Raw genomic sequence first — 17,088 nt, 5'->3', positions numbered from 1 at the left:
CATTTATGTATTACAGAGACAGCTACTCACTGCAATGAATGGTCAGAACTCTGGCCACGGAGACCCTTTTAGGCTACATTCATATCCATGTTGGATTTTCCCCATCTAAAATTGGCAGACAAAAAAGTAACGGGAGTCTGACTTTCTTCTGACAGTTTCAGTTTTAAAGAACAGACACCTGACGGACCCCATTATAGTTAACGGCATCCATCGGGTACCATATGTGACGGCTGTTGTAGCCGTCTGCCTAACCATTGTTCTGGTCTTCCACCGGACTAAAACAATGGAAAGGCTGATGCTATTGTGAACTTAGATATAAACGATCAAAGGAGTCCTAAGGGTGAAAGAAAATCCATGGCGGAATGGCAATTTCGCCATCATTGTGCACAAAAATTGGGCAAAACCACAGCAGTTTGGGGACGCAGATACTTGTCATGAAAAACCTGGCCCAGAATACTCCTCCCATTTACCCAGTTAGCAATGGCGTCTGGAAAATTTTTGAAAAATTTATGTCAGACAAGTTAAGCATTTTTATTTTGGAAATGAATGAGGTTTCTTCAGCTGGTCGTACACATTACCATTTTTGATGGCTGAACTTTCCAATTTTAGGGGGCTAGCCGATACCCTAATGTGTATATGGCCTCCAGACCCATCCACAATAGCAGTTTGAGGGAGAAAATAATTGGGTAAAATTGATTTTTATCAATTCTGATCCTTAGGATATATAAGGCACTATGTGGGACAAGCTGGTAAGGGATTTTTATCAATTCTGATCCTTAGGATATATAAGGCACTATGTGGGACAAGCTATAAAGCTATAAAGTATATGGCCACTTTAATCTCGCATACAATCGTCAGCCCAAGGGAAAGTCTTCACAATTATATGAACAAGTAAGCCTTAAGTGTAGTTCCTTTAAATAATACTGAGGCATGTGTACAAACACAGGATGTCTGATCCTAGGTATGTATGACAGAGCCCTTGCCATCAGATATGAAGGTCATGCATTTTAAGATCCTTGCTCTGATCTTGTTTAGATGTCCTTGTGTCAACCAGAGGTGTGAAGGAGAAAATAGGACTCCTCCTAGTCAATTATTGACTACAGAAGCCATGAATAGACTTATGGGGAGACAGAATAAAATAGCAAAGTCAGCTGGGCTAAAATAAGAAGAGATCAAATTGCTGATGAAAATGTACATAAACATGGGAGCCAGTTATAATGTGGAGAATACTGAGGGTACGGGGTAGGTGAAGGCCAATATGAGAATATGCCCCAGTGCAACAAGATTTTGTACAGTATAAAGCTTTTGGCGTTTGGGTGATGCAGGTTTTCTCCATGTCAGGCCTATTTGGGACATTAAACCATGCACAGGTCCTTATGGGTAGAGGGTTTAGTATCCCAAATAGCCTTAATGTAACAAAGGCCTGCAGTCGAAACAGAAAAAACGTTGATACTTATTCAGATTCCGTATTCCCAGGGCTGGCACAATTCTTCACTGCCGCAGTACACGTAGGCTTCAGAGCGCTTGTGCGGGACCTCGTGTACACGCATAGTGAAGTCAAGCTTTATTTTTCCAGGCTTTACTAAAGAACTGCGCAGACATTGGGAACCCCAGAGACTCGGGACTTATCTCTAGGCAAGTATAAAGGCTGGTTTGTTTGACAGAATTAGGATTACACTATATGGTAGACGGAACCTATGGAACTGTGAGTGGTTTAGTGTCCCGAATAGACTGGACAGGTTCCTTTAAGTTTACCAGCTTAAAATCTGAGCAAAGGAACATTAATAAACTTCTTATCACCTATCATAAGAAAGATGCACATTAAAAAGGAAACTCTTTTATAAAAGGTGCTCACACTAGGTTATCTTCAAGTAATGAATGGTGCCATAGAACCAAAAAATACACCATCAACATTCAATCACGGCAACGTCTCAGCAATGAAACAACCAAGGAATCTCCTCTGGGATCACTTAGACTTAAGTGTCTACCATTTCATTTCATTTCATTGATCTTCTATCCCAGTGGTCCAGTTTTAACATGTGCTCCAAAGTAAAGATATTAACAGGCATATTCTGGTAGTATCATGTCATATCCTATCCACTGGATTGGGGATAACTGCTAAACAGGTAAAGTCTGGCCAACTGGACCCACAACAATTGTGAGAGTGTAGCAGCAGCAGCGCCATGTCAATCATTTCTAGGGGACTCACAGAAATGGCAAATGATTTACTAAGCTTCTCTTCAGCCGTGCTACACAAATCAGTGGCGTGTCAGCAGACATAAAAGGCTACTCTAGTCAAATACGGTAATTCAGGGCCTCCGTTCTGATGATCGGAGAGAATCCAAACTATCAGCCTGACATTGATGAAACCGTTATCTCCCCCTATATATTACCAGTACGACAGATTTCAATACAGTCTTGTCCCAGCGTTACCACACACTCACTATAATGAATGCAGTATTGTTACCATTTGTGAGGATCTCAGACTCAGATTTACTGAATCGGATGTATCGCTAGTTACCAAGTGAGGAGCAGTGAGCGTCACTTACCTGGAGCTGTTCAGGATATGATGCTGTTTGTTCTTTCTTGGATTTAACAACACTACAACACATCTAGAAGAAACATAAAAACAAGGAATTAAGTAATAAGGTATATAATGACATAATACAAATTCAGATATACTGAAATACACTGTGAAAGATGAGACCTACAATAAGGAATACAAGTCATACCAGCAGAAGTTATATAGCCTGACAGTAATGACTCTCCATCATACCAGAATTATACCTAGACCATGACCATTCTACTGTATACTTGTCTTGTTCAAGGGAACTTCTCACATGATGGAAACATTTCTGTGGGCTCAATGTTATAGAGCAAGAGCTGAACAGATTGATAGATCGTTTTAGAAGAAAAAGTTCAGCAGAACTTTTTTTGTATTTTATACTTTAAATCTCTGCCCATTCAATGATTAAAAGGGTTGTCAAGGGTTAAGCTTTTTATGGTCTATGCTCCAAGGAGAAGTCATAAAAAGCTTAATCTATGGGTAACCACTATAAGAGTCCTTGGTCTAACAATGACAGCTATCTCTATCTGCACTTAGTCGATGAGTCGGACCGCTCCCACTGGACTCCTAGAAAAGCATAGAAAAAGCAGATAATATATAACATACAAATTATACTGAAGCTTTTCCCAAAATACTATGGAGCAGATTTATGCAGACCAGTCTTCATAATCCTAATTACTAGTGGAAGTTATGATGAAGCTCACACCTCTTTATATATGAGGTGCACCCTCCGCTGGGCTGTATATTACATGCATCATTTATTCCAGCAGATTTCTGACATGAACGATAATAAATCTGATAGGGGTAATGGCACCCCCCCCCCCCTTCCTCCCTACACGCCCCCTTTATGGTAAAGTGGCAAGAGCAGAACAAAAAGGTTTGTAGGTTAAAGGGGTCGTCCAGGAGAAACAGTTTTTGGAAAGGAGGCCTCAGAGGTCACGTGAGGTGAGGACTTGAGCAGTAGGACTAGACCGCAGTGGGAGACATCCTAGCAGGTATGTTTTTAGGGGGGGGGGGGGGGGGCGGAGGGGGTTCACTTTCATCTGAGAAGTCAAGGAGGTGTCCCATCTGTGATTGCTAGCTGTCTATGTGCACAAAGAGGGGAGGAGGTCATTCAACGATAGGACCACCTTCTTGACATCAACATATAAAGAGCAGATATTTCAATGGATAAAATGACAAGTTATAGTGAACTTTCTCCCACAACTTTCCGTGTGACAGGTTCCCTATACATTAATAATCATATCAAAAGGTTATTCTATAAGAAGAATATACATGTAATACAATATATCTGTTTACTTATTCCTCTAACATCTTACATTTAGTTCAGTGCCTACAATATCTCACCTAGTTGTTGTGGATACTAACAGGCATTAAGTGTGAATGGATTAGTCAGTATGAAAGACTCAGAAATCTCCAGGTGTAAAAAGAAATACCGTATACACTCGAGTATAAGCCGACCCGAATATAAGCCAAGCCCCCTAATTTTACCACAAAAAAATGGAAAAACTTATTGACTCGAGTATAAGCAGAGGGGGGAAGGGGAAATGCAGCAGCTAGTGGAAAATTTCAAAAATTAAAATGGTTGGAGTTTTTGGGTGCAGTAGTTGCTGGGGAAGGGGAGGGGGTGTTTTGGTTGTCTGTCTGCCCCTTCCCTGAGCTTGAGGACTGGGTTTTTTTCTTCCCCCACTTAGAATTCAAGGATACCTAATGTGTATGTGTCTCACAGTCATCTTCTACTTTTATATGTATTCTAGGGAAAGGAGGGATTTAGAACTATTTTTTTTTCCCCCACTATTCCCCCCACACACACACACTTAGAAAAAAAAAAAATAATAATTTTTTTTTTTTTTGCTGACTCAAGTATAAGCCAAGGGGGGCTTTTTCAGCACAAAAACTGGGCTGAAAAATTCGGCTTATACTCGAGTATACACGGTACCAGATTTCACCAAAAGTTTCCCTTTGCTGAGATTTACACTACTTTCATATCTGCGCTGCTGTTGTTCTGATCTGTCAGTCACACAGACTTCTAAAAAAAGCAGACTCCAACGGTGCCCGGCAGACCCCATTGACTATAATGGGATCCATCAGGTGTCCGTTCCTCTGAACTGAAACCACTGGACGAAAATGTTGGACTTTTAGCAATTTTTGACAGTCATTGTGACGGAGACCCCGATGCAGATATGAATGCAGCCTTAGTGACAATATTACTGCCACGCCAATGCGGACATCTATTATTATCTCAGAATAGACTTCCAGCGGCATATACTCCTATATTACTTAGCCTATAGCTCTGTACTAAATCCAGCTCTGGATTTCATAGGACGCCCTCATTATAACAAAGAGAACGGCTGAAAGAGACACGAGGTGCCCGAGGCTTACTGTGCCCGTCTGGCCCTGTCAAGCACCAATGGACACATTAGCCGATATTCCTTCTGGCATCTGTAGCAGACGAAACACACACCAATACAAAGAGGAAATCACTAAAAGAAACCGAACACGTAGTAGCTGCTAGGATTTCATCAATACCCACCTATGCCAACACTATACCATAAAACCTACTCATCACTGTGAATATAGCCATGTAGACAAACGAGAGGCAGCCACAATGTCTGCGCAATATTTACACCCTCTAATATTATCATAGGTTTTAGGATTTTTAGTGATATTTTTGCAATTTTGAAGGAATATTTACAAAGTGAAATGAGCACAAGAATAATCGTTTATATCCTACACATGAGCAATATCACACCAAGTAGAATAATCATATTATGTATGCATGGATAGGAGGCAGACATAGGTGTTATTGTTCATTTTACACTAGGAAGTTATTTTATTAACACTCATAATCGTTCCAATATAGCAAAGAAAGCATCATATGAACAGGTCTTAGAAAGCGAGACAGAGCCGAGTGCTAGGTATCTCAGACAGTCAGGCCCTACTTCTATTGTTTATTGGGTAATACCACAGGGAGATACTGGATTTCTCCATTTCACTTTCAACACAAAATAGAACATTTTTTTTTTTAAACGTTTGCCACCATTTACACAGACTTTTTGGGTTGTTTTAAATAGTCACTTTTCTACAAATATAGTACAAGCAAGTTTAACAGATTCTGCAACATATTTTCTGAGAAAAATACCCATCTATCCACTTAGTAGGTTTTTTTTTCTTGCAGAAAGTTCTCTCTGACCAGACATTTATTCCTACCAATATTGTTCAGTACTACTCTATAATGTCCTACATTGCTCTGCTGCTTCTGAGAGAGACACGGAGCAGAATCTCCTATTTCTTCCTTATGCTGTCTATGGAATAAGGTTGGGGGGAAAAAAAAAAAAAAAAGCAGAAACCAAACATGAACCCAGATAACTAGCATAATGTGAAGGGTTACTCAACTCTCCTGGGCTTCAGCGCCACTCCCTCTTCTATACCGGTCTCTGAGTGATCTACGGGACCACTGAGGCCTGTGATTGGGCCTCAGTGGTCACATGGGTCAGGCAGAGTCTGCATATTTGCGTTGCAAGGTTTAAAAGGGGTGTGACCTAAATAAACATCACGATTGAGGTAAAATAGCAGATTAAATATTGATTTAGGTCAAAAGCCACCCCTACTATGGAAGACATCATAGTAGCTAGTCTCCACCCACGTCTAGAAACACGAGAGAATTTGGGACAAAAGCAAAAAATGAAATTTTTTTTTATTTAAAAGCAAAGTTATCAAAAACTTAGACAATTTAACATCTAGGAAATATTTTCTTCAAGGCCCTGCAACAGGCAGCTTGGCTTTCCATTTCCAATTATTTTGTCCATCCCTGCAAACAGCTCATTCTTTTTAGACACAAGGGGGACAACCCAGTGTATTAGTCACATAAAGTAGTGTTACATTTTGGCAGAGATCTTGATGGATTGCAGCTCCACAATGATTACTCACAACGATGCTATCTATACTCTATGCTGCCAATGTACAGTTAGAATCTGGGCCATCCTCCGATCAGCAAGGTGCAAACTAGGTTCAGCCGTATCAGAGACTTGACGTATAACATTGGGACAAAAAAGTCAAATTGCACTCACAACAGCCAAATACAATCTATGGTTAAAGGGTCATAACAACGTCTAGAACCAAGTGTGGCTGAACCTTGCAGACTTCTAAATCCAGCAATTCCCATCCCACCTGCTGAATACAATGACTCAGGAAGTCACACCTCATCTAAGCACTAGGCCTTGTCCATACGCAGCTGCAAAATTGCACCTCTGTGTAATGAGGACATGGCGTATAGCTGTTCATTGCATCAATATGGTGTCTGTATACTCACTATATGTCTTCCATGTGTTCCACAAACTGCAAGTCTGTGAATACGAGCCTATAAATGATCCCAATGCAAAAATAAAAATCTGCAACTAATAGAATCAACACTGTACTATGACCAAACCATGATTTCTCCTCTGAATTATTTCCCGTGATGTTTCGACATCATGAAGTGAGTCAAGTGCAGATGTGTGTCAGCGATTACAGGAAAACTCTCTGCGGCTGCAATATAATACATATGTGGGGAATTTACTGCTGCCTGATCAAAAGGCAGGGCCCTGGAAGTTCATCATGACCTCGGAGTAGAAAAATATTGGTAAACAGACTAAAGGAACAAAATCCATGGAGATCCTAGAAATCATGTGATCGGGTCTTTAGAAGAACAGCCAGTAACAAAACCAAACATACAAGTTACATAAAGCACAAGTTAAATCACATATGGCATATTGTCAAGAAGAACAATTTCCCTAAAGATGTCTAAGGCATACTCTCTATAGTCTCCAAAACTGCTGATCAGAGGATCAATAGTAACATACAGTCTGCACACTGTGGTATAACACTATCTCTAGAAGAACATCGAGGTGTTGAGGGACATCTCCTCTGACCTTGGATTCTCCTTTTCCGCCAACTCCTGCTGTTACTGTTCCCTTATAGCAGACCGCTGTGGAGCTGATTTTGGATAGAAGCAGTCATGTTTTCTAATCCTGGTCAACCCCGTTAAACATGGTCAGGCAACAAAGTGCTGTACCTTTGGAGTCAAGTATGTGAAAGCCTATTTCCTCCATGGAACATCTCAAGCATTTACTATAGGTATAAGAAGATACTGTGGTAGTTTGTGCAAAAAAATAATGAATGGTCAGAATAAGTATCTGTATGAATGGTGCCGGGTGCTAATATGCTAGACGTCTTTTACATGACTAGAGTTCTGTTCACGAGACTCAATTTGCAAACTCCTTCTGTGCTGATGAATGAACCTACAAGAGGCCATCACAACCCTCTAAGCGTGTCCTTATAAAGCACTGTGCAACTCACGGACAATCCAGAAGACTACTGAAAAAGCAGAAACCCAAGCCAAAAGTAGAAGATACAAAAGCCAACGACAGACAAGCAAATCTGTGCCTGGTTGTTCACAAGAGGGAACTGTTCTGTAAACCTTCCAGTATCGCTGATGGAAGAGGGCCAGCTGGAGCCTGTGAGGACACAGAGTTCTACAAGGACAGGCGGTGCAAAAGCCGCACACGGAGAACACTAAAAGGGTTAAAGCAGCGTGATGCAGATGTTTGGCGTGACGTACTGTAAGCTGCTTGGCTGCACACGCACGATGCTATCACCTCACAGGCAAACAGATCGGCCTCTTCCCCAAATCCCAAGTAGCAGAGGCTTGTGCAGCTATACTGGACTAGTATAAACCCTTAACATACACATTGAGTAATTGATAAGGAAAAGCAAAGAGGAAAATTCCACTTTTCCCAGTTGGTAGCTATAAAGCTAAAGGCAGCCATACCATTACAATAAGGCTGGCCATACACATTAGACAGTGCGAACTTGGACTAGACATGCTCCAGATTTCTCAGACCGGCTGATGCTGGACGACACATTTGGAGCATCTTTAGTCTTAGGTCTCAGATTTTTTAACAGAAGATCGTGTAGGTCATGTAGTCCCCAAAGTAGCCCTTACAAGTTCTCTTCTAGCCAGAATTGTGGAGCATTTAGCTTATTCAATCTGTCCCATTGAGTTCAATGTACAGATAGTGAAGAAAACTGCTCTCATTTTTATTAAAGGATTTTTTTTAGTTTCACAAGTAATAACTAAAATCCATCATAACAGCATATGGAAAGTGCAATCTCCTATCTCATGGCCTCCATGGTAATAATGCCAGAGTTCTTGGGAATGACAAAACAAAACATGGAATTCAGGAAGAAAAAAAACTGGGTACTTTCTCTCCACCCCATAATACAGCATTTATTATTTAATGGGAACCTGTCAGGAGAATTTAGAGTGCTCCAAAATGTGCAGAGAAGCTGGGTCCACTTACTTCTGCTTCCCATACAGTGCACTGATAAAATACTATAGCAAAGCAGACTTTCCACTGAATTCAGGGCACTTTCAGCTTTGCTGGTATCTTACCCTGTTGCAGAGATATCAGTGCCATTAGATTCATCTACCAATATTACCGTACTGTCTAGGGGCCAGCCTTACAGCTCTGCTTCACGGCTGGGGCAGTGAGGAATGACCCCCTGACTGTACTCTTCTTTAGAAATTTTGCCTCCTTTCAGCGCAGAATTTTCCAAAAAGAATCAAAATTTCACACGGGACTAGTGACCGCGCATTTTGGTCCTGATTTTGACATGGGAAGCCGCGTCAGAATAGGACCAAAATGCACCTGCCGCGGCTTCTGACAGTCGCAGCTTCCCGCTCCGGAGTAGGCTCAAATGAATGGGCCTAGTCGGAGGGTGCTTTCGCGAGTCAGCTGCAGAATCCGCCTGAAGAAAGGGCAGCTTTATTCTTTTTTCCGTGAACGGGAACACACAGCTCACAGAAAAAAGAATGCTAGCGGTCTACATAGACCTCTATTGTGAGGGGGCGGATTATGAGGTGGATTCCGCGTCAAAATCTTGTCCTGTGTGAACGAGCCCAGAAATATCAAAAGTTGGCAAAAATGAAAAGAAAAGCTAAAAATTGAGGGAGCTATCCAGCATGACCCGAATTATATTTCCACACATGGATATACATGTACTGTAATTATAAGGGATGTGGTACTACTCCTACCGGATACACATGAAACATAATTATATATGCATGAAAAAATGGCAGTACGAAGCAAAGAATGCTACACCTGCAATGCCATAAAGCAAACATAACTCCTAAAATTATCCCCAGATCTACACTACACCCAGTTACACCTTCAGATTTATTCCTGTATAACCCCTGAATGTGCGAGTACAGCCGTGTTCCCATTAGACATGACGGACTTCACGCTAGGAGACAATATCTGTGTTTTGAGGGTCTTAACATCTCAGGTCACTACGTATTGGAGGCAGATGAGAAACAAAGCCCCACTTTCACAAATCTGAAAATCTCTGCTTTTGCTCTCTAATCCAGCTTATCCCAAGGGGAAAATACGATAATCTTATAATTGCTTTAATCTTTATCTTTACCACTCAACCTTCCCCAAAATCAATGAGGAGTAAAGACCGTCTCACACACACAAAAAAAACCCATGGGGCTCCGTCATTCTTATTCCTGGTTTGGATGTAAACCAAACTGACATGAGATTAAAGGGTCTCAACCATAGGAAATGTCCTACATCTTGAAAAGCAATAACCCTACCCCAACACTTTATAGGAAAATGTTGCTATGATGTGTCACATCACAGATTCACTTCCTTTAAGTTTAGCATTCCTATTGTAGACACTACTAGGTTTGACTACGCAAAAAAAAAAGCAGCAAAATCTACAACAAAAAAAGCAGCTTTTACGCAATGTGGGGCCTCAGCCTAAGTGTTCCAATGGAAGGTTCATGTATGCCCATGGACATGACATGTAAACAATCTACAACGGCGGTCCCGGTATCCATAGGATGTCAAACAGTGTTGGTGCAGCCTTAGTCACAGAACCACTTTCCTAGCTTTCTCAGACTTCATCTCACTCTGCTTCAGTACTAGTCCTGAGCGTCTGCAGGTATAAAAGATCCTATAGCTTATATTTATGCATTTGCTGGACCGCTGCAGACAGGTCATTCATGGTCAGCAGAAGGCCTCACAATGGAGCTCTGGGGTAAGGAACTTTAACTGTAACACATAAAGGGTACTTCAGTCTTCATCAGAAGTTGAAAAATCTGCAGGATCTTGCTGGACAGTCTGGTTTATGACTGTATAAGCCTTCGTACATGGTGCCCTATCAGTGTTTTTGCTGCTAATAACCTCATTATGGCTGCAGCACATTTTGCGTTTCACAGAAAAGAGAAATCTGAGCAAAATAAGGAAAGCCGCTTAAAGTCTATAATTAATATCCTAACCACAATGACACACACACACACACACACACACACACACACACACACACATCTGTTTAGAAATAAATATGCTCTCTTTGACCTGTGAGAAACTTATTAGAAGTGTAGAAGCTGGGAAAGCTGTGTGCAATCCTCTCTTCATCTGCTGAATAAAGAAAGCTAAGGGCTAGTTCACACAGGGTTCCGAGTGTACAAATTCCGTAATGGATTCGTCCCAAATGAATTGTCTGGAGCCTCACGCCGTGGCTGATTCAGCCGCAGAATCCGCAGGAAGATAGGGCAGCTTGCTTCATTTTTCTGCTACTAGCTAGCGGAAAAAAGAAGCAAGCAGCTCCCATTGAAGTCAATGGGAGCAGCGGATTTTGAGGCGGATTCTGCGTCAAAATTCGCTATCAACTGGCCCCATGTAAACGAGCCCTAGTCCCCCTCCTTCCTGTAGTTACTGTGAACCCATATTGCTATCTTAATGGTATCTATGGATGGATCTTCCTTAGGCACAAAGAGTGAACAGCAAACAAGCTAGAAGGCAGATGCTTAGTGGCAGGAACTTTAGGAAAGGTTTTCAGGCAAAAAGACAACATTTTTCATTAAAGTGCATTACATTGGTCCATGTCATATTAGCTGATTTAACTATGTAGTGACCAACTCTTCAGATTTTTCAATTTTAAGGATCAATAGTTATGGTTGTTGATAGACAACTTCTGCTCACAGCCAGGCAGTCTCTTGTATTTGGGGAGTCCTGGATCTAATATAAAAGGTTTTGTAAAGTAAGGTGAACATGTCTGGTGATATTTATAAACTGGCACTTCTGCTTTAATCCTGCTGGAGTTATTTACCCACATGATTCCTATAATCCCAATGAAGGGCACATTGTAAAAAAAACCACAAGCAATGGGTGAAATGCAAAACGCACTCATTTGTAATATGTAGGCCATGTAAAGCAACCACCCATTGAATGCTGAACGTGCATGTTACCAGGGGGATCTGGATACAGAACAGACAAATTATTGTTCTGGCTGTAATGTAGTTTATGGCTAACTTGTGACCAAACGTCCATTTGTTCTATCAAGCAAGACTATTGAAAAGCTTCCATGCGAGAGAGTACAATAGCACCCAATATCCGTGTCCCTGATGTATTGGTAGTCATGGTTAATAGCATTCACACTTGTTTAAGTATCATTATGCAGCAATAACAGAGATGCATTGGCACAGCACTTTCTGATGAGAATATAACAGGGGCACTGGTAGGTATTCCACTACACAGACCAAAAACATTAAATAAACAGCAATAAGACAATACAGTGGAGTCAGTGAGTGAGGGGTTAACAGCGCACACACACCCCATGTAAGTCACTAGCTCACACCTCCATGTTATTACCAGTTGTGAGGTGCCAGCTCCCCCCAGTCACACTCAGCACCAGAGAATGTACTTCCTTCCCTCACATGTTGGAGCCAAAACAAAAACTGGAATCTAAAAGGCTGTAAAAATAAATAACGTAAACCCCCCAGCGAGCGGCACAACAATGAGGACAGCAGGGGTGCAGAACAGGGAAGTAACATTGTGTCTGCAGAGCTATAGTATGTTAGCAGAGCTGTCATATGTGGAATCTGGAAGAGCAGCTTAGCAGTAATAACCATATAGGAATGTTACCAGGGGGAAAACGCATGACAGCAGACAGACTAATGTCTAAGAAGAAGCTGCCTATAGACAGCCTGACCATCAATGGCACATCTGTCCAAACCATTCTACACCAATACTACGGTCATAACAGAATGGATTGATGATCTGTCAGCCTGAGGTTCTGAAAATTATGGCGATCCAGTAATTCTGGATCAGACTCACAAAAGATTCAGTATATTGACATCCTTCCGTGTATGAGTGCGCATACATATACCTGAAAATAAAAGACAGACACAGAGCAACCATATGGTGTAGTATGATAGAAAGACTCTTTTTGGAAAAATAGCAACAATTGTATTGTATTGTATTTTTTCTACAGGAGGAGGGAGCTGCTTGTTCTGCGATCACCGACCCTTGGTGGATTGGGATAGGCAAAGGGAGGAAAGTGGTAGCCTGTGAGCGCTGTGACTGCTACCCCTTTCCTCTCATCGCATACATATACCTGTCAGTCACTGAGTAGGACAACCCATTGGACTCCAACGCGGTCCATAACAGTGTGGAGACATGAGTAATCTGAGTCATGTGACCTGCAGTCTCTCTCGAGATGGCCAGAGCAGAGATTTTCAGAGTGCAAGTCAGTTTAGCAAAAGAAATGAATGCAGGGAGATCAGAGAGGCATCACATAACAACTATCTTTGTATACTATTATACAAGGATGGCTGTCAGAGTAGGCCCAGTCACCACGTAGGCCCGGTCACAGAGCAGGCCCAGTCACGCTCGGTCACAGAGCAGGCCCGGTCACTGGTCTCCTAAACACATAAAGAACAAAAATCTAAGCAAAATACAAGCTAAACAGAATATTTTCCCACAGAATTATATAACAATCTGCTCTGTTCTTCCTGCACTGCAGATTATTTTACAATTGTGATAGGTCTCCTTTAAGACAACAGCAGTAGTTTTTTGGTTACCAATGTCCTAGCATTGGATGAACCTATATTTCCCACCCTGAGGCAGTGTGGAATGGAATACAAACCTAGACAGATAGGCGAGTGTCTGTATGCCTTGTATGAGTCATCTGCTTATCGCTTGTTCTTACAGATTGCTAAAGAGGAACACAGTAGAATTGCTAGGAAGAAATGTCCTTTCATGGCTATGGAAAAGACACTTGGGGAAGATCTTAGAGAGAAATTAGAGAGCAGTAATATATTAGGACCCTATACTGAGTATTACAGGATGCCCCAAGTGACAATCCATGTAGTAGAACTTGTAGTAACATTACAGAATGCTAATATAATAAAGCAGAACTCTTAGTAATCCCCGCCCACATCTCAGGTACTATCCTTGCTACACAATGTTTTTTTCTTTTTATTGTCCCAGTACATCAAAAATGAATAATGGGACAATTTTGCAACATGGATGAGATAAAATTGCCCCTTTGTCTTGTTTCCACATCATATTATTATTATTATTGTTTATTTATATAGCACCATTAATTCCATGGTGCTTTACATTTGGGGGTTACATACAATACACAAAATATACAGGTAGATATAATACTAACAGTGACCGACTGGCACAGTGGGGTAGAGGGCCCTGCCTGTGAGGGCTTACAATCTATGAGGGAAGGGGGGTAGAGACAGAAGGAGAGGGGGAGACTGTACAGATGGCAGTGCGGTGATAGTGTTATTGGAGGTTGTAGGCCTTCCTGAATAGGTGAGTCTTCAGGACCTTCTTGAAGCCTGTGATTGTGGGAGTCAGTCTTATGTGTCGTGGTAAGGAGTTCCAGAGTATGGGGGATGCACGGGAGAAATCTTGGAGACGGTTGTGTGAGGAGCGGATGAGAGCAGAGCGGAGTAGGAGATCATTGGAGGATCTGAGGTTACGTGTGGGCAGGTAGCGGGAGATTAGGTCAGAGATATATGGAGGGGACAGGTTGTGGATGGCTTTGTATGTTAGCGTTAGTAGCTTGAACTCAATTCGCTGGGCTATAGGTAGCCAGTGGAGGGACTGGCAGAGGGGAGCAGCCGATGAAGATCGGGGGGTGAGGTGGATTAAACGAGCAGCGCAGTTTAAGGTGGACTGGAGGGGGGCGAGGGTGTTTACTGGGAGTCCATGGAGAAGGGTCTTGCAGTAGTCTAAGCGGGAGATTATGAGGGCCTGGACGAGCATCTTGGTAGTTTCAGGGGTAAGGAAGGAGCAGATTCGATGGATGTTCTTGAGCTGGAGGTGGCAGGAGGTGTTGAGGGCTTGAACATGTGACTTGAAGGATAGGTCAGAGTCCAGGGTTACCCCAAGGCATCGGGCCTGTGGGACAGGGAAAAGTGGCGTTCCGTTAACTTTGATAGATGGGTCAGGTGAAGGGGCCATACGGGATGGGGTGAAAATGATGAACTCCGTTTTCTCCATGTTCAGTTTGAGAAAGCGGGAGGAGAGGAAGGAGGCTACGGCCGCTAAACAATCTGGAACTCATATAGACTATATATCTCTATATATCTCCCTAGTACCAATCAGAAAACAAATGCATGGTAGTGTAATCCTGCAGTCTTCTCCCTCACTCCTACCTAATGTACATTTGGTAGGTCAGACAGAATTATCGGACAGGTAAAAGTGGATATGACTGCACAATCAGACTACGCAGTTTGCTTGTTGTCTGTTACCATGGAGATACATAGTCTGCATAGGAGCTGTAGAAAGAAAATTGTAGGAAATGTGTAACCTATTACTATATTACCTAATGCAAATGTTACATCATTTTTATTTTTTTCTGCATTGAAAGGATACGGAAAAAAAAAAGAAATGTCCATTTACTGCTAAGAGTAGTACCTGTTTATAAAGCAAGTGTTGAACCACAATGCAACTGCTCCATTGTAGGCATAAAATAAAAAATGCACAAAGAAATATGACATGTCCCATTGGGAGTCTCAATTATCTGTTTTGTCAAAGCATTTTGTGTTTTTCCAAGACATACAAGGAAAACAAAAAGAGAATATATGAGACATTCTTCAACATAGAACTGCCCCATCATTATACTTTACTCACTCTCGGTATATGATACGGTCAGTTAATGGTGATCCATTTGTTAGGAAAGTTAGCACGTCATCATAGAGTGGGATGTGCACACTGAATGTGGTCTTTTCCTGATATCCTTCCTGTCTCCGTCAATTCCTCTGTTATTGCTGATGGTCAGGAAGACAAAAAAGCTAAAACTATCCATGAAATCCAAGCTGACAAACCTTAACCAACGTCAATGATTAAAAGTAAAACTAGAGATATCAAGAACACTACAAGGATGTCTCATGTATGTCGGTGACAACAAGATCAGCGTCACAGTGACAGAAGTGAGTAATCTTCACACTGTACTGCATTGACAAAATGTGTTTTCACATATTCATTTACGAAAAAAAGGTTTGTGCTCCAATAAAATTATAAAGCCATAAACCAGTAAACAGCACACATACTTAAAGGGGTGATCGTGTGAAGACATCCCCTTAAGAAAAAACAGCCACTCCAGAAATCAAGTGGATTGCCATGAGTCTGACTCCTGTAATGGCTGGAGATCATCAGTAGTCGCTGGACCCTCCTTGTATGTAAATGGATGATCAAGTATACAATACACAAGGATGATCCAAGTTCACCAAAGATGGAGTGTTGTTTTTATGGTGCCCCTGTATTCTATGGGTTGCATGATACCAAATTTATCTAGCGGTTATTTTTTTGTGTTTTACATTTTGAATGGAAAACAGGAAAATAGTTGCTTGAAGAAAGGGAAACAGAAGGCTGTGAGAAATGTAATACCATCCTATAAAATAGTGGTTTCCCTTTGTGAATCGGTACTTCCGTTGTAGAGATAATGCATTAATTATGGATATGAGCTCTTAAAAGTGACAAGGGTATTGTCACTAACGTCTTTGGAGCCACAGCAACGTTTGTCATTGTGTAAAAGAGCTCACTTGCATATGGCCAAAAAAAAAAAAAAAGCTAGATTTTGGCAATGGAGGCATGAATCCACAATGGGAAAACCATGTTTGATCCAGGTGACCTTAACCTATCTATCTGTAGGGCTGGACTGGTATGCTGAATTCGGGTGACTGTCTCTCTTTGTACATAAAACAGATCATTGACTGCTCTGTAAAGATATGTCACATTAGTCAGTGCTGAGTTATGGACCAGAAAAACCACATGGTGATGAAAGCATAGCTTCACTGCAAGGAATGGCCTAGAGCAAAAAGATAATAAAACATTAAAAAAAGGTAAAGTTTTACTGTAAAGGAAAAGTGCACAGAGATAAGGGAGCTGGCAAGCTTCTCTCCCCCCAAAAAACGTTAAGGGGATATCGTCACTCCTTGGGGAGAGACCACCATATAGGTGTGTGGAGACTTATTAAGCCTTTAGCACTCCACTTTGCAAGGGACCATGGGAAGAATATGCAAATCTGTCTTCCATGATGTAATTAGGAAGTCACGTGTAAGACATTATATAGCAAAGCTACAATACACCTGGTCACCTCTCTTGTGTACTGGTGTATGTATAACCTGAACATTTTACGCTGACCTTACCATGCATGCCGCAGCAACTAGACAC

At 41.6% G+C, this 17,088-nt stretch overlaps 1 protein-coding gene across 6 annotated transcripts in view; it reads right to left on the bottom strand.

Moving 5' to 3' along the window:
• The window catches only part of MAPKBP1 (mitogen-activated protein kinase binding protein 1), a 113,170-nt gene that overhangs the window by 49,939 nt on the left and 46,143 nt on the right, over positions 1-17,088 (bottom strand). For all 6 annotated transcript variants that reach the window (XM_075282809.1, XM_075282812.1, XM_075282811.1 and 3 more), the window contains exon 4: positions 2,550-2,612. In XM_075282809.1, the coding sequence (XP_075138910.1) occupies positions 2,550-2,612 (63 nt within the window). The remainder of the gene's footprint in view (positions 1-2,549; positions 2,613-17,088) is intronic.

Source organism: Leptodactylus fuscus, chromosome 7 (assembly GCF_031893055.1).
Source record: "Leptodactylus fuscus isolate aLepFus1 chromosome 7, aLepFus1.hap2, whole genome shotgun sequence".
NCBI classification, from domain to species: Eukaryota; Metazoa; Chordata; class Amphibia; order Anura; family Leptodactylidae; genus Leptodactylus; species Leptodactylus fuscus.
The sequence above is the reverse complement of the archived record's forward strand: the minus strand, read 5'-3'. Positions and strand labels throughout refer to the sequence as shown.